Source organism: Catharus ustulatus, chromosome 5 (genome assembly GCF_009819885.2).
Source record: "Catharus ustulatus isolate bCatUst1 chromosome 5, bCatUst1.pri.v2, whole genome shotgun sequence".
Taxonomy (NCBI): Eukaryota; Metazoa; Chordata; class Aves; order Passeriformes; family Turdidae; genus Catharus; species Catharus ustulatus.
Window position 1 is genome coordinate 58,637,118 of NC_046225.1, and position 22,757 is coordinate 58,659,874.

Below are 22,757 nucleotides of genomic sequence, written 5' to 3' on the forward strand. Positions count from 1 at the left end.
CCATTTCTCAGACAAATTACTCCATTATGTTTACAGAGGTTGGCAGGTAGGTTAAATCTATTGTTAAGCAAAAAAATCCTACATCCTGGGCTTTCTCGTTGGAAGTGTTTTATCCTGTGCTTTCTAGTCTTAGTGAGACTAAGAACACCTTGGAAGGATAGATGGATCTGTGAAAACAGCCTGTGCTGGAAGTTCAATTTTTCCTTTAGTCAAAACCACCACATTATACGTCCCTATGTAGAAATGACAGAACTCTTAAAATAGGTCATGGTGGAAAGGCACAGCAAAGATGTTTGCTAGGGTGTCACAGGTCATGTATTGAGGATGGTACATGCAGCTATAGTGGAGCATAGACATTAGAATAGAATCCCAACACTGAATGGGCAGAGCATCACATGCATTTCACACCAATATGTTATTCACTGAGGAGTAAATGTATATTTCTGTATTTTGATAAATTCAAAGAGAATGCTTTGTTTCACTGTACCAGTATTTCTGATCCTCCTATGCTTTGGCAATCTAGAAAAGATTACATGGGTATTCCACTTTCACAATGAGATATGAGATGGGAAGAGGTGGCTTAAATGGATACATGGTGACATGGATAAAGAATGGGTCTGAGATCACTCATTTGACACACAGCTGGATTATCCCAATACAGTGATCTGTGATTCAACTGCAAGGTAGTCTCTAATGTAGTAATGGTTCAGAATAGAACCTGGAAAAAGCAAAATTTCCCCTTTTTGATGTTCATGTTTCAAAATATTAGTGCTGGGACAAAGGACAGCAACAAGAACTTTGTTCAAAAGAGAAAGCTATGGAATTACACATACTGTTAGTGACTAGAAATGGCAGCAGGAAATACTGCAAGGACACAAAAAAGCCAGAAAACATTTAAAAAATATACTGGAAAGTTCTGCAAGGAATGAGAGGAAAATACTGCTCTAAAACTGGAGACTTCTAACTCCATCAGCAATTAAATACAGTAAGTACACAGGCCATGTCAGGTAGATTTCAAAACAGGCATCAAAAAGTCATGGCTTTAGGTCTGTAACACTTCTAGAGGTAAGACCATGGGAAAAATCCTGAACCTGGTTCTATTCCTGGGAGATGGAATATACACAGTTGGATACTGTGGGGATCCTACTTTCCCTGAGGAAGTCATGTAGCCTACATTGTGGAGCAGGTGGATACTGGGAAACAGAAACAAACTCGTGCCATTTTTCTATGGTCTGCCTTCCTCATATGCAGCAAGACTGAAAACAAGTTGTGAACTCTGCCTCCAGCCATCAGTGTTGCTGCATTGCATTTCTGTGGAAAAGTTCTCTATGACAAGTACCTCTGCTCCCAAGTGTTTCCTTTGCCAGGCCCTGGTGTTTACTTTGAATACAGAACTCAGATTTTCTCTTTAGATGCCAAGCACTGCAAATAGGTCAGAGGGATAGCTCTCAGAGGGAAGAAAACCCAATGTGAAGTTACAAAGGAGGAGCATACAGATAATGCAAAGGAAATATATGTATGTCAATTACCTTCAGCCACTACCATGTTGTATGTATATTTCACAGTTCTCCTGTCCTCTGATAGGACTATATTCATAGATGAATCCAATTTACATTCTAAAATTAATTTCTGTGTTGCAGTCTTAGGATGCCATTTCAATTTTGTCTGGTTTCCAGCTTGAGGAAAAGAAAGTGTTGCAGAATCTTTTTTCCTTCTTCCTTACTGCTCTTCCTTTACTGCTGTTTAGTTTTAGACTCTACTGGTTTTTAAGATGATCTCAAAATATTGGTATAAAAGTCTTTAAATGGTTTTGGTTTTAACCCATCTAGCACAATTTTAGCATTAATACTTTTACAGACAGAGAACACAGACACAGTTTACTTGCTTCAATTCCATTTTTAAATCTTCCATGTGAATGGAAGCAATCAATTTTGTTTGTTTGCTTTACTCTGATGAATATTTTAATCACCTGACAGACTGTGGAAATTAATCCTTTCTCTGTCATGTAAACTGATATACAGCTGCATGAAAGATTTTTACTGGGCCATCATGCACATCATGCCTCCTCTGATGCCTGTCCTTAAATGCTCACCACCTTGCTACTTGAGTAAGCCCTTTTATGTTTACAGCAGATGAGGAGAAAATGTGAGCTCTTTTACTCAGTGAGGATTGACCATCTATCAAATAACCAATGAGGTATTCAGAGAAAGCAAAAGAATAAATACCTAACTGTAGGGAAGCTTTGTATGTGTCCCACTTGTTTTTTGTTTGTTTTGACAAATGAGGTGCATTACATGTCGTATTTCATGTTGCTTTACATTCCTTAACTCCCTGGAATATTCTAAACTCTCTTTGTGATATATTGCTAGTGAATATAAAAACAAAGGAAGCATTACCTGGCCTTTTATAGAAATTCTTGTGAGAGATTCAAATGAAAGAGAAACAGTCTCTTGATGCATTTTAAAATTAATATGTAAATAAATTTCAGTGTCTTGTTTGTTCTTTGTGTCGCCACTGGGTCTCTCTTTCCTGCAGAAATTTTTGCACCATTTCAGAAGATTACCAGCTCACACATAAACACATTCACCTTACAGACTGAAGTGGAGAAGGCTTAAACCAAGACCGAATCTTTTCAGTGCAACAAATATGAATTTAAATAAAAGTAGCTTTCAAACAGCACAGAGGACTAAAGAACCAATAGAATTATGAATCTGTAATAATACATATTTTTATATGCAAATTACCACTTTATAAAGAAAATTATTCCCTGGAAGCCAAACAGTGCAATAATGAGGAAGGAAGTGGTGATACAGGCATTTATATTGCATAAAGACAAACAAATGAAAAATAATTTAAATAACAAGAAGAATTCACTGCCTATTAATTTAAGAATATTTCTGCTGAGTTTAGCAATATTGAAAGTGTCCAAGTCTTGGTGTTCATTGCACAGAAATCTTCTGTTCATTTAATTAAAAAATGTTAGTGCTTTACATCTTTCTGGACTGTTGCACTAATGTTCTTCAAATGTATGCTATAAAGACCACACTTGCAACTGATGTAGTTTGGACTGTCTGCTGAGACTGCTCACCCAAGAGTGTGTTTCTGTATAGCTGTTCACATAAAAAGCCATCCATCTATCCTCACCAGATGGTTTAAAACAATCTTTAATAGTCATGGACTATCAATGAGGTAAAGAATATTATTGAAGATAAGGTCGGTATAGTTAATAGTTATTTGTGAGAGGTTTGTTGACCATGAGAAAAATGGTGCAATGCCCCATGATTGTTCAGGGACCCTAATGCACCTTTCATGAGTCTCTGTAAATAAGATGGCTTAGCATGATCCTCTTCTCAAACCAAAACTCGTAGCAAAATTGAACCTAAAAAGTGCTTTGCTTAGGCACATGGATTTCTCTGTATCAGATTTATATATGGTAGAGATCTGCAGGAAAGAAACTTAAAGACTGTCAAATTGTTAGGAAGAAAATTGTTGGGCTCCTTCATACTGCTCCAAGTAGGTGATAGGAAAATTGGAACTGGAAACTGAGTATACCTGTCAGCTTGCCTTATTTATTTAATGTATGTTGGTTGGCTTTGTATAACCAGTCTGAAAAATAAACAAACAAAAATAACGTGTCAGTCTTTTGTTCTGTCATTTGTCTTAATAAAAGCTTCTGGGCAAAGTAGGAGCTTGCTCTTTGGACTAATTATACTCTAGGTCTTAACTTAGGCTGAAGGGTTTTATAGACACTGGCTTCAGAGTTCCCTAGCTCATTGGTTCTGTCTTGTTTTGTGATTCCCTGGGTTTTTTAAAGCAGAACTATGAAAAATGCTGTCTTTCTCCAAACTCTCAAGCTGTTTTCTATGGGCTTATGAGCTAGGCTTTCCTGGGACTTTTACTGTTGATTGGCATAAGTCTCTTGTTGCCTGCAGTGAGCTGCTAATGAACCAACAAGGGATTAGGAGGAAAAGTCTGGAGAACATCCACATGCTGCATCAGCTGAATTGGAGGAACTCTTCTGTCAGTCTCTTTATTTTGAGGCTACAGATAAATTTCCTAATCATATTTGTGATAAAGTCAACATAATACAATGTTCACAGATAAAGTCTGCAGAAAGCCTGACAGTTTTCCAATAATCTGTAGCAAAAGAAGTAGCATACCACAGAATGCATTTCTAATTATTAATGATATTTCTAATTATTTAAGATTTGTCTTCTCCCTTTGCTATCTGGATGAAAACTTTACTACATAGTCTCATTAATTTCTCACCCTCTGTCCATAGTTGTGGCTTCAAAAACGTGAGCATCCACATGCAGTTATAATATCTCAAAATATTAAGAAGCTGTATTAAAGCCAGCAACGCTTCTTATGAATACAGCTAATTTAGGAATAAGTAAGGCTAAAATGATTGCTTGGGTGGATTAATAGGTCAATATTCTCTAGTCAGCAGTGACTAGGTATGGCAGTAGTATGTTAGGACTGGCCTTGAAGGTGACAGCAGATATTTTGCATGTGATTAAGTGGATCCATTAGAAATGTAGGGAAGACTGAAATAGTTGGAGTGGTAAGCAAGAAATATGAATTTTGTGGCAGTATCCTGAGTGTATAAAGAGGAGGAAGACAGCACTTAACAAAGATAAAAGAGAAGGTCACAATAGCTGAGGAGCAAACCCCTGAAGTCTGCATTAAAGATTCAGTTGCTGGACAGGGAAGAAACACTGAATCTTAGAGCTGTTGTTTTGAAGGTATTAAACAGACACTGAATTTTTAAGTAGAAAGGGAGAAATGAGAAAGAGGTGACACCCAGGTTAAAAGATTGCAGGACTGACACATCTAGGAATCTTTCAATGAAACTATTTGTGTCATGAGTGCCAAATCACACGCTTACACCATGGCAGAACAACACAATCTCTCAAATGTACTGGAGGTGTGGTTCATGTACCAACAGGCCTGATGAACCATGGTGAAATAAGCTGCTGGAGGCCTGCTACCACTTGTGGTGTCCCACAACTGTGTGTGGCACTGAGCTCCTTATGGCCCTGTGCTCAATCAAATCAAGTATCATAAAACACCACAGCCTGACATGATGTGACTATCTCCAAAATCAAAATTACGCTGCTCACATTAGTTCTTTGTTGTGGAAGATGCATAAGAGTTTTACAAATGACGATTGGTAACTCTCCTGTAATTCAATGTGACTTTGAAAGTCTAGGAATTTTTCTGTAGTTTGGAAAATCATCAGTATGTTCTCTCAAGTGCAAACACTTGAAAAAAGTTTCTCAGGAGAAAATTCTTTGCTAATAAAGAAGTAGCACAAGAAACAGTTGAGCTGCAACTGTGGAACAAGAGCCAGATATTTTTCATCTTCAGTTTCCACAGAGGGCTTTAAAATACAGTTGCCTGACATTTTAAGGCACTGAAAAATTTTGAAGTTTTTTTCTTTTTAATGAGGTTTAAGGACCTGTAGCAAAGATGAAGTCATCAGAATGGTATGTGATGAGAAAATTTCTGCCTTCTAATGACACTGTTCATGGTCACCGTTAGTGTTACAGTTTCCAGAAATATACACTACCAGATTCAGGGAGCCATATTTTCACTGCAAGGCAAAGGATAAATTTGAAACATAATTCCATTTTAAGGGCTCCAGAATACCCACATAAAATTCAGAACATAATAAATAACAAGTGATATATTGATAGATTTTTGTGCTGCTTCTGACATTTAGAGCAACTCAAAACTGGAGTGATGTTATGATATCATCCAGATCTCAGGTATACTTTTCAACTGGAACTACATCTCAGTTGCCATGTAAGGATGTTTTCTGGCAGTCTTTGAAAAGCCTGCTTATGATTAATATCATGCATAATTTTTTTTATTTAAATCAGTTCTGTACAAGCACAGGATTTATGTATTGCCACCTAACTATGCATCCAGTGTGAAAAGACAGAACTTCTGCTTCATGGCTATGTCATTCCCTGCCCTGCTCACACCATGGGAGACAATTTGCATGAGATACAAGCTCCATGCCAGCCCATGGGATTCTTGCTGCCTGCTGCCATGGGTCTGAACTGCTGGTTTAGGGGCATATCAGTAACTATGGGACAGGGAAGTAGTCTTCTGACATGACATAAGCATCATCAAGACTCAACTGTGGCAGCTCCTTGCATTGTGACAGCTGAAAAACATTGGACATAGTTCTGTATATAAACTCAGATAAAAGTGTGAAAAGGTAAAAATGAGGCAGTATGATGTCACATTGCTGTGATCTTTGTTTACCTGTGTTTAATCTGGGAAAGCTATGGAAATCATGCTGACTTAATGCCAATATGGAAAGTTGCAGAGTTAACATTTAGAGTGGCTGAATGCATCATAGTATTTTGTCACTTTTTTTCAGATTCATTAAATAATTAATAAGAAAAAGTGTTAAATTAAAAGAGATAAGTTTGTATCTTTTTATGGTTTTCTCAGTGATTTGATGAGCTGGAAGATTTATTAGGCTTTATTTAGTTAGTTTTTAAAAATAATGTCAGTTCATTCTCTTAATTTATATTGCTAGTAGTAAATTTAAGAGTAAGAAAAAGGGAGACTACAGTGTAATAACAGCTAGCTGCTAAGATAATAAAGTATTTGAATTTATGATGCATTAAGATTTTCTGGCACATTTTATTTTTTTGAAAGATAGAGTGGGCTTTTTCCTTTTAAGATTATAAAAACTATGAATTTCTTTTAAATATCGACAGGGAATACATATTTTAATGATTTTATTGGGTGTTGGAATATTTATTCAAAGCTATTTTTATCAAAAATAGCAAAAATATTATTGATCTTTGTGATATTTTGGAGGGACATCACTTATAAAGCAATCATTAGATTGCTCTGGCTTTACATCATGATTTTTACCATCAAAAGAATGTGTTATTAAAGTTTTTCCTGGTCAAAATCAAGTAATTGTATCTTCTATTAGAGGTTTTGTTCTTAGACTAGTGTTCTAGTGGCACGGAATTCCCACTGGTATTATTCCATTTCATGTTTCTCTTACATTGACTTCTGCCCCCAGCTCTGCCAATTAACTCTACCATTAAGTTTCCCCCACTAGTGATAGCCTTTCCCAAATCTGGTATTGTACATGTGCAGCCCCCATTGCTTTATCCAAAGCCATCAAGTTTATCTCTGATCATTAATCTTTTGTTTTAAACAAAATCCAATGGATTTTGATTTCTGCAGGCCAGGTTCCCATAAACTATTTTGAGAGGTGGTGAGGAATACCAGAGGTTAGTGATTACCCTCCTGGAAGCCATGATGAAAATCTGGGAGTGGCTTACCAGCATCCAAATGAACATAAGAGTGTAAGGAAATTAAGTGTAAGGAAGAAATATAACCATTACTGGGACTCCATCTGTAGACCAACTCATCACTTTTCAGTCTAAATGGATTGGGTCTTTTTTTAACATTAACATTTCATGATATATAGCATTAAGCAATAGCAGTTAAGATTAATGATATCAAGGATCTTAGTCATAGTAAAGTAAATGGAGTCATTGTTTTGTGGTTTATAGGTCCATCACAAGATGGGAAGTGACCATTTAGATATGTTCCTAGCTGAAAATACAACCAGTGACTTCAATTTAATATATTTACTCTCACAGTAAAATATAATGCTGCAAAATGCTTTGATGAAAAGGAGACAGAATTTATAATACTTTAAGACTGAAACCTTTAATTTGCAGTTACACATAAGAAAAACAAGCCTTCATGCTCCTGTGTATAAAATACCTATATAGTGTGTAATTTATGATTTAATATCTTTTCTCCCATTCCTATTTCCTGTATTCCTACTCATACACTTTTTTTAAAGCTTACTTCTATAATATATTAAGGCTTCTGTAGTTAGGCAAGAGAAAAAAATAGGGTGTCAATACTTTCAATTGTTAGCTTCATTCTTCCTGTCATGTTTTGATAAAACTGTATAGGTAAATGAAGCTCACTTTTTTTTTTGTCTTTATGGCGAGCAAAAAATAAAACAACATGCTACATCACTGGTTTTGGCAAGGTACTTGGAGAGAGAAATAATGTCAAGCAGTTTGTAACCCTACCTGTCGCTGAGTCAGGTCCATTTTTAAGGAGGTAAGAAGGCGAAGATCAGAGATAGCTCTGTGCTGTTTTGTGTTCCTACAGGAGAGGTATTGTAAGGTTTTATAAAAAACTTCTGTTTTTCTCTAAAGCAATGACTTAATGAACAAAGGTGTATTAAAACATATTAGATTACCTACAGTTATATCAAAAAAGAGGGAAAAAAGGCATTATCATGGCTGGTTCACAGCACTGGAGAAACACAAGTTTAGTCACAGCTTTCTTGCAAAAACCTTGCCTTCCCTGGAGATTATCATTCTTACTGTGCTTTGGCATCTACCTGTGAAACTAGCCATCATACTGATTCCTCACTTCTCCTGAATGTCTCTGCTGTGTCTTGGAAGAAGACTCATAATTAGCCATAGGTTCAGTACACCTACACCTCTGGGAAATACTGTTCAGTTTGCTGATACTGGAGGAGACAGATCCCAGACACGTGTACTTGTCTAGTCACTGCCAGCAATGGGGTTCCCTGTTTGCAGGGCAATGGCAGCTGCCAGCTTTGCAGCACTGCCAGCACAAGCCCTGCTTTCCACTTTTTTTGCTTTTAGCCCTGAGTAAGTGGAACTGTCACAAAAATACCTTTAAAAAAGTCATTTAAAAAGTGTTTTCATTTTTAAATTTTCAGCCGACCAATATTACTGAAAGATATTAATTAAAAGGAGTGTGTCCTTTCAGGTGATGAGGTTGCATGTACCCAAACACAACTTGCATCCATCTTTTGGGTAAAGAAAGGCATACAAGACTGCTGATGTTATGTTCCTGATATTGATAAATTATTTTAGTTCCATATTGAAGGAAAGCTGAACCTACTTTTCTTACAGCCATTGATAAGATGGCTTAGAGGGAGAAGACCTTTAGCCTTGTTTGGAACAAAGATTGAATGGGAGAAAAAAAAAAAAAAGAACATAAGAAGAAAGCTTGCAGCAAGTAAAAGCAAAGATTCCCAAGGAAAAGCTGCCTGCAGAACTAGAATGAATTCAATATTTAGGATGGAGTGTTGAAACATAGATTTTCTGACAGAAAAAGTTTAAGCAGCTTCAGGGAGCCCAATCCTGAGTAAAAGACATAGAACAGTGACGTGTGAACATCACGCTGTAAGGCTTTATCTATCCACTGTTCAAAAAAAGTTACAAATAGTCTACCTGTTTAGTGCCATTATTCTCAGTCCCTTCCAGTGTTTCCAGTAATGACAACACCCATTATAATGCAAGTATACCTGGGGGACTTAAAAGTTGCTGCCAGTTCTCACATAACACAATGAAATTTTTTTAATCTTATCTAAGGAAAGAAAGAAAACCAAGCCCTTGGCAGTAATTGATTTCAACCATGAGGGGGACAGCACTCTACCAGACAGGATTAAATTTGTTGCAATTGCTCCCCTGCTCATTTTTTGCTGCAATAGAGGTGCTGTTTTTCTATTGTAAATTTCTTCTCAGATGCTAAATTTCCAAGGGATTTAAAGAATAAATCCTTAACCATGAATACACTGAATGTGTCAATGCCAGTACTGCAGACTGTTGCAGATAGGCCAGTGGCTATTAGTGGTGTAAGACACCAGTTCAGTTCTGCGGTCAGTATTTCATTGTTAATGATTTCCATGGAAAGTACTTTCTTTAGAAAATATTGCTGAAGTGAGAAACTACTTTAAAGAAATTCTTGCCCCATCCCTGGAAGTGCTCACAGCCAGGTTGGATGGGGTTTGAACAATCTGGTCTGGTGGTAGGTGTTCCCTTGCCTGCGGTGGGGGGACTGGAACTAGAGGATCTTTAAGGTTCCTTCAGAACCAAGCCATTTTATGGTTCAGACTATGATTCTTTATCTGTCTTTCCAATTTTTGTTTTCCAAATCACCCCACAGGATAAGCCTTAGAGATCTAAGACAGTTTTTTGTTTTTTTTTTTTTTTCCCTATAATTACAACTCCCTCCAACAAAAAAAAAAAAAAAGAAAGAAAGAAAAAAAAAGATTTCTAGCTTGCTGTGTATTACTTGCCACACGCAACAGGTGGAATGTCACGGTACCGAGGCAGCTGTTTCACCCGGAGGAACTAACGGAGAACTTGGCAAGTGCCTCACCAACACATGCAGCGGCTGGGGCGAGCCACAGCCGGGCGCGGTGAGGGGACCCGTGGCTGCCGGTCCCGGTGAGGGGGCCCGTGGCGCTGCCGGCGGTCCCGGTGAGGGAACCTGCGGCTGGCGGTCCCGGTGAGGGGACCCGTGGCGCTGCTGCCGGTCCCGGTGAGGGGACCCGTGGCTGCCGGTCCGGTGAGGGGACCCATGGCGCTGCTGGCGGTCACAGTGAGGGGACCCGTGGCGCTGCTGGCGGTCCCGCCCCTTCCCGGGCCCGCGGTGTCACCCCGAGCCCGCTCCGGGGGCCGGCCCCGCTCCCCGCGTTGCCGCGGCAACGGCTCCGCGCGGCGCTGGCCCCGCCGCCAGCCCGGGAGCGCTGCCCCCGCCGGGACGAGCCGCCGGCAGCGCTGGCCTCGCCCGGGGCCCTTTCCCTTTCCCGGGCGAGCCCGGGGTGTGTCCCGCCGGCCGGCCCGCTGCCCGCATGGCTGTGCCGAGCCGGGCTGTGCCGAACCGGACAGTGCCGGCAGGCCGGAGCTGATCCGCCCGCCTCTCCTGGCCTCTGCTGGGGCAGCCGGGATGTGCTCCCGGCCGTTCCCCTCCCACTCGCCCCCTTCCCTCGCAGGAGCCTTCCGCGCCTAGTTTAATGGCTTTGCAAAGAAAGCCGGGCAGAAGAACGCTTTCCTCAGTGGCGCTGGTCAGACCATGACCTAACTCACCATGAACTTGGAAGGGCTTGAAATGATAGCGGTGTTGATCGTGATTGTGCTTTTTGTAAAAGTGTTGGAACAGTTTGGGCTGATTGAAGCAGGTTTAGAAGGTAAGGGAGTGCTTTTCAGTGGCTCGTCATTTTTCTGTTCTGGTTATTCTCTTGCAGCGAGGCAGGAGCGCCTGTAAACTGGATGTAAGGCACTGCCCGAATCACCTCGAGAGCGACGTGCACATCACTGCCTGTCTGTTGTGGGTGTTGGTTGTGGTGCTTTAATTTTGCAGGAAAAATAAACTGATATGCAGAAAACTGCCAGTATAAACTTAGGTGTTAAACTCCTTAATATCTTATTCCTGTTTTAAATCTGCGCATTTCAAGTAGTGGAGGATAAAAGCAAATTTTAGGATGATTACAGGCAGTCATATTGTCCTCAAACTGTCTTGTAATCAAAATTGTTTTGTAATGTATTCATGTTAACATCATCTCTACCAGAATTGTTATAAGACCCAAGATATATCTTTTATAGAATTTAAAAACCTGTTGAGTACTTAATTTACTGTTGACATTTTAAGCTGTGCTTGAGGAAGAGCTACAATACTCAGATTTAAACTAAGGAACTCGAACATTCACTAAGGGCAATCAAGTGCAAATTTTATTGCTTGATTCTTTGTTTTTCTTAGACAGGTCCCCTCCTCTATTAGCAATAATGTTTCTTTATTAAGCAGTAAAAATTGAAAACAAGCAAATTATTTTGAATGTGCTTTTTACATCTGGAATAGTAGAATATTGATTATTTTTACCTTATTTCTAAGAAAGCTGTTATTCTTACCATATGAAGAGTTAGACTAAAGAAACACTGCTTGCAGCATGGTCGATAATGTAATGACAATCATTGCATCCTAGTATTTTATTAGATTACAGTCTGAAGTGGTCTGTTTCTGAAATATTGAAGGAATACTGTATTCTCAAATCTTCCTGTAAGCTGGCATTTGAATACAGTGTACGTACTTACACCTGTAAAAAGGAGAACTTTGTTGACTAATTATGGTTTCATGTGTTAACCATAACAAAAATTACGGTTAAGCAAAATTTTCTCCTATGAAAACGTCTAAAGTAGTCCTGTCTTCCTTTCAAGTGATTTTAAATAAGGGAGTTAGTCAGCTGGTACTCTGTGTTGCTGTCTTGCATGGACTTGCTAGAATCTTGCTACAGAGTATTAAAGCCCTGCAGAGATCAAGTGCATTTTTACAAAGATTGTATGTTTGTGTTAGAATACATTATATCAAGTTTAAATGACAACAAATTCCCTTAAATGTTTATTGTATTTTTGTGCTGTGCTTAGTTTTGAATAGGAATATCAATTAACATGATAAATGTTATTTTAAAAAGTTATTTCCAGCATTAGAGGCTGCAAAGATTGGGGGAAAAGAAATCTCTATTTACATTTTAGGTTGTTTGGCATGTTTGGGTGTGCTCTGTCAAGTCTAATTGCCACATCTGTTTGGGTTCCCTGTAAAATACATAATTTGATAGTTGTCTGTACTTGTTACTATGATTGGAGAAGCTGATAAGGGAAAGACAATTCAAAATATAGTGAAGATGTCTGTAAGTGGTTGTATTATTTCTGTAAGAAATGTCTTGTGAAGCTACCTGTTTTACCTGCCTCGCTGGCCAAAAGTCTGGCAGTCTGTGTTTACACAGAGTCTTAAAGTTTCTTCTCACTAGTGCAGGACAGGTTTCCAGCATGCCAGCTGGAGTAAACCACAGGAAGACATATATACCCCATCCCTCTGTGATGTTCTACTTCTGCAAATGACATAAAAGACATCTTACATGACAATCAAGTACCAGTATAAATAATGATGTGTGTTAATGGGCCTTAGCTAAATTTCACAGACTGGAGATATTTTTTTTCTTCTGTGCAGATTTCTTCACCATTTTTTTCCTTAAACTTGTGATTTAAAATCTGAACTGATTACAATAGGAAAAAAAAGATTTTCACACTTTTACTAGAGAATTGAAAAAATTGTCAATATGTTAATAAGTATCATTTTCACTCTTGAATGAAAAGTACATGCATTGTAAAATTGTGCAAATGTTAAAGAAATTTTAAGTAGAACGTTTTAAAAAAGGAAATTTTACAAATATAGTCAGACTATTCATGTGCTTTTCTGGAAATCAATGAAGAAGTTGGTCTCAGCTTTCTGTTGGGTTTTATAGGGAAATTTGTAGCTTTTTGAGTCTGATTAGGTTATATCCCTTATTTCTGTTTCACAAGATGTTTATGTCCCAACAAAACCTTTCTATTTCTTTCCCACAATTTAATAGTTTACAGTGTTTAAAACACATCCTATATCTACCTGGAGATCAGAGTCAGTAATAATCTCTAACGCAGTGCACGCAATGCACAATGCTAAAACTCATTGTGAAGCTCTGGTGGAGACTGAGGTTTCAGAATCCTATTGTGTCCCTATCATGGTAAAAAAAGCCTAAAGATATCTTACACTGGATTTTCATGATTCTGAACTTTGTGAAACACCACATTAATTTGGAAGAATCAGGTGCAATGATGTAAATTAAGATGACTCTGTTCAGTGTCATAATAGCTACCATAGGTGTAAGAAATATTCTACTTCCTTCAGACTCTTCAATGCAAATTATATTTATGATAATAATAGTGTACAATTATTTTCATTCTTTTTGAAAACAATAAAGTATTTCAGAGTAAACATTTTATATACTTGCTTATACTTATTGTGTACTCACTCAGATAACAGTATGCTTTCTGTGGTTCTGTCCAATTGCCTTCAACTGCTGAGTGATTCTGTTGTTGTAAGAAAGTATTTTCAAATAGATGTTTTTAATATTGCATGACAGATCTGAAAGTGATAAGTATCAGAATAGATTTATACACTTTAGTAGGTTGTGGGTTTCAGAGACTTTATCTCTCAGTTAAATATTATTTTATGATGGATTGCACTCACTTAGATTTCAGTATGCTTTCTGTGGTTTTGCCCAGTTGCCTTTAACTGTTGAGTGGTTTTACTGTTGCTATAAAAGTATTTTCAAATAGATGTTTTTAATATTGTATGACAACTCCTAAAATGATGAGTAGCAAAACAGATTTATTGACTTTCATGGGTTGTGGATTGCACAAGCTTTGTCCCTCGGTTAAATGCTTAACTCTTCCTGAGTTAGGGTAATTCCTAACTCCTTGCTAAACTTTGCTGTTTTTTTAAAGTAGTAATTTATTAGGTGTAAAGAGTAATGCATTGATACCTAATCAGTAAAGTTTGTTCCTCGGTATCAATTTAAAATTATTTCTTCTTGTAAGGCAATTTTTTTGCTGAAGTCATTCTTAAGTAGAATGAGATACAAGAACTGAGTAGCTGTATGTACAAGAGGTTGCCATCTTGAGATAATGCCGTACTCCAGATATTGATTTATAGGATTTCAGTATATTTCTAGTACTTTTTTGTAAAATACTTTGTGGTGTTTATATATTAGGATCATACTAACTTGAAGGAGAAATGGAGGAGATTTTCTTAGTGAATATCTTCCTTGTATGTCAGTTTTTCTGGGTGAAGTGTTGGAGACAGAGAGGTTGAAGCATCATGAAATCAGCCCATTACTATTAAAATTACTTTGTCCTAAAGTTACTTGGAAAACCTGGATTCCTTTTCAAAAGCTAAATCACTTATTAATTAAATAAACAGAAAAATAGACCCTTCTTCGTCAAGGTATGTATTGAAACCTTCACCATTAGAAATAAAGTTCAGAGAAGAAATCTGAATTATGTGATCGATAAAAAATATTTAAATAGGAATTCCTTGATTTTTAGGAAATGCTTTTATAGCAATTAGAACATCTAATAGAAAAAATGGCATGGAAGTAGCCATATATATTGCTGTAAAATGTGGGTTCCATATCTCTGTTATTGGCATCTATCTAAAATCCTAGTTTAGGAGTCCTGAGAGTGGCAGCAGTAGAACTTCACAGCTAAAATTGTAATAATCAAGCTAAATTACTGAAACACTTGATTCTTCCAAAATGTTAAAGCAGTTTAGAATCCCATTTTAGTAATCTTGGTTATTAAATACTTTGCATGCATCATCTAGGAAATAAGGGCAAAAGCACAGACACAAAGGTAGTTGCTTGTGATATTTACAAGAATTTTTGTCAAGGACTGGATATGACTGAAAACAGAGTGGGAGTTACTTGCTGATCTGAAACTACAGCAGCCTCTGGAGCTGTTCTGCCATCTAGGCTATGATGTGCTGGGAATGTCAGCATTTCCACAGTGATGTCCCTCCTCACAGTGTTCTTCATGGACAGACAAGGAGTAATACCTCAGAATCACAGAGTGGTTGGGTTGGAAGGGACCTCTGGGGATCATCCAGTCCGACCCCCTGCTAAAGCAGGTTCACATAGAGCAAGTTGCATGGGGTCAGTCCAGGCAGGCTTTGACCACTTCCTGTGACGGACACTCCATAAACTCTCTGAGCAGGTTGTTGAAGCACTCTGTCAAGCTTTTCCTCAATACTCATTTCAGAATATTCATAATGACTACCATTTCATCCACCAAATAGCGTGTAATAAACATAAGGGCTTTGATGCCATTTTTCTTTTCTTAAATCTGTCTGGATGTCAAAGAGAGTTATGCATAGGATTCTGAAGTATGAAAGCAAAACAGGACCAACATGTGAAATGATTAGGCAGAGATGACAGTGAGCAAAAGACAAAAATATGATAGAAATTTTAGTCCTAATAAATTCAGGCATTCCTTAGAAGTAATTTGTTTTAAGTCTTCATAAATTATAAGATAAATTGAATCAAAACGGCTGTTGAAATGACTCCTCATATGTGGATGAGTGGGTAGTAGATAGAAATCTTTAACAGTGCTCCAGTAAATTTTTACTTGATTGAATATGTAGCTCAAACAGCACTAGTAAGTAATTTGTAGACAGCAGCATAGTAGTTTACTCTGTAGTTTACTTGGAATTATGTGCATGTGAACATCTGACCAGGTTGTGCATTCCTGCATGACGGGTCAGCAAGCCACTACTGGACAGAATGAATAAGAGAAAAGCTCTTCGCATTTTTCATACTAGGAGCTCCAAATTACAGATACAGTCTTAGAAAATCCAGAAATAGTCAGTGAAGAAAAGCAACGTGCTAGCCACGAGAATTTGTAATAGGTGCCTTTCAGCTGATAGATGCCTGCTTTAAGCAGTCTGTCATCTCTGAGTCGTCTTCTGAAGACTGGTCCATTGTTGCTGAACAACCTGGTGTTCCCAGGTCAGTGTCTGCTGAAGAGTGTCTTTTCTCAACACTTACTGTCACACTCACTAATAATGTGAATGTCTAATGCTTTACATCTACAGAGACATAAGTAGATAAATACTGTAATTGAAAGGATGCCAAAGAAATAGATGGATAGAGCCCTACACTCTGAGTTATCAATACAATGCTTTTTTTAAAACTTAGTATTTTATAATTAACATTTAAAAAAAAAAGTACAGTAATTTCATGATTAGAAGCCGCACCATTTTGACTAAAATTTTGGTCTGAACCCAGAAGTGCTGCTTATAATCAGGTGCAGCTTATTTATGGACAAAGAACAGAAAGTTGCTGTTTTAGTTTGGAGGACAGGTGTCTGCTGAGAAAGGCAGGGGCTTCTCTTTGAAATGGAGAATGTAAACCCCCTCCCTCCAAATTATTATAATTTTGAAATCAAGGGGCTTTCAGGCAAAGATATGGGAATTACGAATAACAGTTCTTTTCTAGGGAAATTAAAATAGGAATACAGTACTACAAAGAAACAAACTCCAAACCCTGACAAAGTCAGAGTACAACCTGATACCCTGTCAGGTAGAGTGTTGGTAGCAGTCCCATTAAATGGTGGTTGCATCCTCCTGCAGTGACAGATGTGATTCAGTTGGAGCAGTGCTCCTGCAGAAGGTGCAGTTTCCCTCTGGAGGTCCAGTGGTGATGTGGAGAAATCCAGTTTTCCTCTGGAACCCAGTGGAGAAAGGGGCTCCCTTAGTGTCCCAAAACCTCTGTTTTTATCTTGGTAAGAAATGTTGGGCTCTTTCCCCTGGCTGGAGCAACTTCCAATGGGATGAAGTAATTTTATCAGTCACACAGTGGGACTCAATGGGCCATTAGCAGAAAATGACTCTCTGGAGGAAGGATGGGTTGTGAAAAGATAAAGAACAATGCCCCGCCTGGTTTCAATGGATGGCCCATTAGCAGAATATCTCCCACGGAGATAAGGATCACTGCCCCCACCCTCAACAGATGGTGATAGAATAGATACCTTTTATCACACTCTGTATTGTAACCCAAGACAGTTGCCGACACCCAGATGTACGTCTTACAATCAGGTGCTGCTTATAGTCGTGAAATTTGGTATTTGTTTCCTAGGCAATTTTTAAATGTGACAATTCATTTGGTTATTTCCCATTTTTCCACATGTTCACTCTTACTCTCACATTTATAAGTAATGTAGATACTATAATGCAGAAGAAAAGTGAGTTTTTAACTAAAGCTTCTCTCTTTATTGCAGGGTTGCAACATTTTGTCTATCTAATACATCTTCCTACAGAATTCCTAATTTTTTATTACATGTTTCTGACTGATTTTACCTTCAGTCACCTTGACTCAAAATATTCCTCAGCTTTAGAACGTCAGTCTTTTTTGCGTAGAAATAATTATACATCTTCTTAAGGTTTAGAGACGTTCTTGTGGTCTAGCCATTGTTATTTTGTTTATTATTTTTTATAGGATAATTCATCTTTTATTTATCTGACCTATTTCTCTTGTGATAAATTGTTCAGCACTTAGTAGAAAGTTCAGTTTAGCCAGACTGAATGCTGCCTAGATCTAATAAGGCAGATGATTTAATCTGACACAAAAATTCTGTTTTTCTTTTCTGCAGTCATTTTTCCCAGTGATATCTCTAGAGATATGTGGTTCTCCAGGCACATTTTCTTTATTGGATCAATAGTCAAAAAATATTCTTCTGTAAACATACAAAATTTCAATCATCCAAAGTGGACTACAAGAGCTATTTTCTATTGTTGATGATATGAGATAAAGAAAAGGAGAGTAGATCAGGTAAATACATGCTTATTAATCAGATACTTATTTATCTAATTATATCAGTGAGTTATTGTAGGGAACACTAATTTTACACGAAAGAAATATGATTATTAGTTTAACTCTCATTACTAATACCAAATTCTAACACAGAAAATAAACCCAATATGTGAAATAGAAAAGAAAAAGTGTTACCAGAGAAGTGCGTTGTTGAGAACTTTAAGGATGATACCTTTATTGGATATAAGCATTATGATATTATAATATATGAGTAACGCTCACCAGCTGCTGTAGGTCCATCAGAACACACATTTGTACATCCACAATTTGGTCTATTCTTTTAGTACTAGAAGCTCATACTCAGCATTTTTTTCTAACAGTGTCTCTGCAAAGTGATGGGGTGTCTCTAGATAACCAGAAAAGACAGTTTCTGCTGGTGGAAAAAAGTAATCTGTATACAGCCACTTCTTGCCTGTGTCTGAGGAACTTTCAGTAACAACAGAACCAAGATGCTGCCTGCATAAGTTTCTCTGATGGTGACATCCCATTCTTAACAGCTGCACCTAAAAAGCAGACAGAGATTTATCTTGTTTAGTGAACCTGATATTTCTGGAAAGCCAAAATTTCTGCAGATAATCCATAATGTTCAAGTGCAGTGAGTATTGTACCCCTTGGAGAATAAGACCATATTCTTCTCTATAGGAGGATGTAGTCTGTCCTCCTGGAAAGTAATCTATCATCTCAGTAAAGTCCTTGACTATTTTTTCATTGGAAAGAACTTCTTTTTCCCCACACTGAGTCAAATTTGATTTAGCCTGAGGAAATATATGTTGAATTTTGAAATTATATTAATATGCCATCTGAGCTACCTCCTTTGAAGTCTGAGATTTAAATTTATATTTTCAAGATAGTGGGAGTACCTGTACCTTCAAATATCAGGTTTGCCACTGAACACCTAGTAAGATCCCAGGGATAGGAGGTCCATCTGAGGCCTGCCTTACTTCATTTGTAAGCTGCAGCTGATGATAAAAGGAATTATGCTGTTTGAGTTTTCTAATTTTTTAATACATTCTGACAAAAATTACTATGTTCATCAGATGTATTTATTCAACCTCAATCTAAATCGCATTCATTTCCCTCTTACTCATCACAGAGCTCTGAGTTCACATTCTGGCCGATTTTATGGCTAGATAAGTAGTCTGAGATGAATCAGGTTAGCAAACAGAAGTAATTGTTCTCAGGAGTAAAGGGGTATAATGGAAGGCAGAATAGGATGCTGAAATTGTTGTTTTGCAGGTTGACAATTGAGATGCAACAAAATGTATTTCACTCACAATCAAAATTGATTTAATAGTTCAGCAATAATAAGAAGTCATTAAGAAAGGAGAATATTCTCGATCAACTCAATTGCTGACCCATTCAATGAGAACATGGCTCACCTTTGAGTCATTATTGTAAAAATGGTCATAATATGTTAAAAGTTATACTTTAAATGCTACTGTTTTTTTCTATTTGCTTCTTTACTATTACCTTACACACTTGTTATAAAAAGCTCACTTTCTGAATGCTACAATTTTTGGATTGAGCCAAAAATTGATAGACCCAAAACTTCCATGTTTAAGAAGTAAATCTCATTGTAAAAACCCAAGCTAAAGATTTTGTAGATTAACTAAAGATCTTTTGTAGATTAACTTCATCTGTGTTTAGGAACTTCTCTTTTTTCTTTCAGAAATTAAGTAAAACTACTTTAGCACTTGTACCATTTGTTTTCTAGTTCAAAATAAGTCTTTTCTGAACCTTTTTCATTTATTAATAATCTTCTTGGGGAATTGATATTCAAAACTGTGCAAAGGACTCAGAATTGATCTCTGACAGATCAGAGGTAAGACAATATCCCTGCCTTGCCCATACTTGATATGTTGCCATTAATAGAGCTGAGCAATAATTAGCTCATCTTATACTTTTTTGTATAATAGAGATATTCCCATCAATGAGTCTACACAGAAATAAAGATATGAGTGAAAGTATTTGCTCTTTTATGGTTTTTATTTTGGTGGGTTTTTGTAGGGTTTTGTGGGTTTTTGTATTCGTTTTTTTTTGTTAGAAGAGCACATTAGAAAAGCTTTGGTAGTTTTTATTTTGCATTTTAAATAACCATACTAAAGATGTGACCTTCTGTGAGGTCTGATATGGATTAATACAAGTGCACTGTCTCCTGTGGATTTATTCATTTTAAATTTGTCTACTACAAAAAATAAATGAACAAACAAAGAAAAAAGTCTTGAATTAGGCTTCAGAACTGTCCCATTTAGTTTGGGGTTATCAGACTAACACGTAGAAAAAAATTATCTGTAGTTGCTTACCTTTATGAATACAGGTGAGTATAAAGTTGTACACTATTTTTTCATCTTTGGAATATACCACTTTCTCTCCTTTAGATTTATTTATTTATTTATTTATTTATTTCCCCCTTCTTAAAGATACAGGAGTCTGGGGATTTTCCTTCTGGTTATAAACCTACAGAATCACAACTCTTAATTTGTAAAGAGAGATTTTTGCAGTCAGGAAAAATAATAAAATATAACTTTTCAATCACATATTTTTATTTTTCTGAATCTCTGTGGGGAATATTTATTGAAGTGGTAAAGTACCAAATTCAGTATTGGTATATTTTCTATATTCACTAACACTTTTGGACATCTCTTTGTTATGTGGATGCATAAAATAAGAAAGTTGAGTACTGGAGTTCCAAGTACCGTGTTCAACACTATCAGTATCACTGTTTGGATTAAAGCAAATTTTTCTTTTCTTGTTGATGGAGGATTTTCTATTATAATTAAAGAAATATAATGAAACTTTAGTTATTTTGGTATAAGTGTTTTCCATTGTTTAAAATGTGATGGTCTCAGTAACCAAGTACATGGTTATTTGGACCGAGTTGAAGGTGATTAGAGTCTTGACCTCAGCCTGTTTCAAGAAAGTGAGCTGTAATTGGCAAGTAATTCAAGTCCTTGAGCAGTGCCCTTGCTGGGAAGATAAAAGGTGAAAAGCATCCCCCCTCATCCATCAGATAGTTTGTCAGTTCCAGGCCTTTTCTCAAATAATCACTGAAGGGAATGATTACCTCGCTTCGAGTCAACCACCTGACCTGCTTTGGACTCATATATTTTTCAGCAGCAGACATGGCTGTGAGTACCCATCCTAGTGAATGGCACAATTCAACAGGTAGTGAATCAATCTTGTCTGCAGCTGTGTTTTGTAAGGCCATACTTTTGAGGACAGATCACTGTTACTGAGTCCTTGTGCTCATGGAAGCAGTATATTTCTTTTTTTAGTCCGATGACATCTTGCCTTGAGGTTAAGGAAAGTGTGTGCAATATGAAATGAATATTTTGTTTCTGTGCCACAGAAATGAAAGTGTATACTTTGGTACTTCTTGACACTTCTCCCTGGGGAAGAAGTAGTAGTTGACCTCACCAGGAAGTTGTTAATATTCCCGATAGGAACCAAGAGGGAGGACACTTCAAAAGGAGGCAGACATTTACAGCAGACACTCTCAGGTGTCAAACAGTATTCATCTTGACTCTAAAGAGGACCAGTATTTTATTTATACTATTTATTTTTATTAACCGATATTTAATGGTTCATTTCTTGAAGAATTACAGTAATTTCACAATTATAAGGCGCACCCTTTTGAATAAAATTTTGATGGAAACCCAGAAGTGCACCTAATAATCTGGTACACCTTATATATGGACAAAGTTGGGAAATTTGCTGACCTGGAAATGTGGGCCATGGCAGCGCAGCAGGAGCCCTGAGCTGTGGCGCAAGCCATGCCTTACCAGCCATGCCAGCCAGCGCCGGGGGCAGGTGGGAGTGCGGGGGCCCGCACATGGGGAGGGTGCCTGGGGCTGGATTTAAAGGCTATGCCAATCTTGAAAAATGTTTGCAAATTGAGCACCTGCCAGTAAACCCCGTGATTGCGCTATTCCGTTACTAATTTGTTACTTTGTTGCACGCAGATCCTCACTGCAAATAAAAAGTGTGCCTTATAGTCCAGTGTGCCTTATATATGGACAAAGTTCGGAAATTTGTGGACATCCGGAAGTGCGCCTTATAATCCGGTGTGCCTTATAGTAGTGAAATTACTGTAATTTGTTTTACTGTGTGAACTTCTTTTCTAACATAGAACATATGTTGTAATATATGTTTAGGAAATATGTTGTAATGTAGGTTTAGGAAATACCTTCATTTTATGATGTGTCTGATCATTTAAGTCTTCCATGTCACCAAGCATGGTGGTAGTGGGACCCAGATGAAAACAGTTAACAGTTTCCTGTGAAGGACAAAAGGAATTCTCTATATTAGTATTAGTATAGTATTACAACTAAGATTGCTTCATGAACTTTCCAACTGTTAAATGCCATCTTTCTTGCACAGCTTGCAGATGCTGAAAGATCCTAAAACATTGAGGGATATCAGGATGGTTATGGCTTTGCTAGTTTTATAGAATCATAGAAACATTAAGGTTGGGAAAGACCTCCAAGATTGTTGAGTTCAACCTTTGACTAAATACCATCATATCAACCAAACCATAGTACTAAATGCCTCATCCAGTTGTTTTTTTAACACTTCCAGGGATGGTGACTCCACCACTTCCCTGGGCAGCCTGTTCCAATCCTTGACAATCCTTTCAGTGAATAAATTCTTCCTTATGGCATAGTACTGCAGCATATTCCAAGGTTATGCT

General features: G+C 37.5%; 1 protein-coding gene across 6 annotated transcripts in view; it reads left to right on the forward strand.

Annotated features, from left to right (window-relative positions):
* The window catches only part of KCNIP4 (potassium voltage-gated channel interacting protein 4), a 416,508-nt gene that overhangs the window by 220,516 nt on the left and 173,235 nt on the right, over positions 1-22,757 (forward strand). Inside the window, exon 1 of one of the 6 annotated variants that reach the window (XM_033059811.2) lies at positions 10,634-11,017. The exons of the other annotated variants lie outside the window; for them this stretch is intronic. Coding sequence (XP_032915702.1) covers positions 10,918-11,017 — 100 coding nt within the window. The 5' untranslated portion in view covers positions 10,634-10,917. Of the gene's footprint in view, positions 1-10,633; positions 11,018-22,757 lie in introns of those variants that run through there. 6 annotated transcript variants of the gene reach the window in all.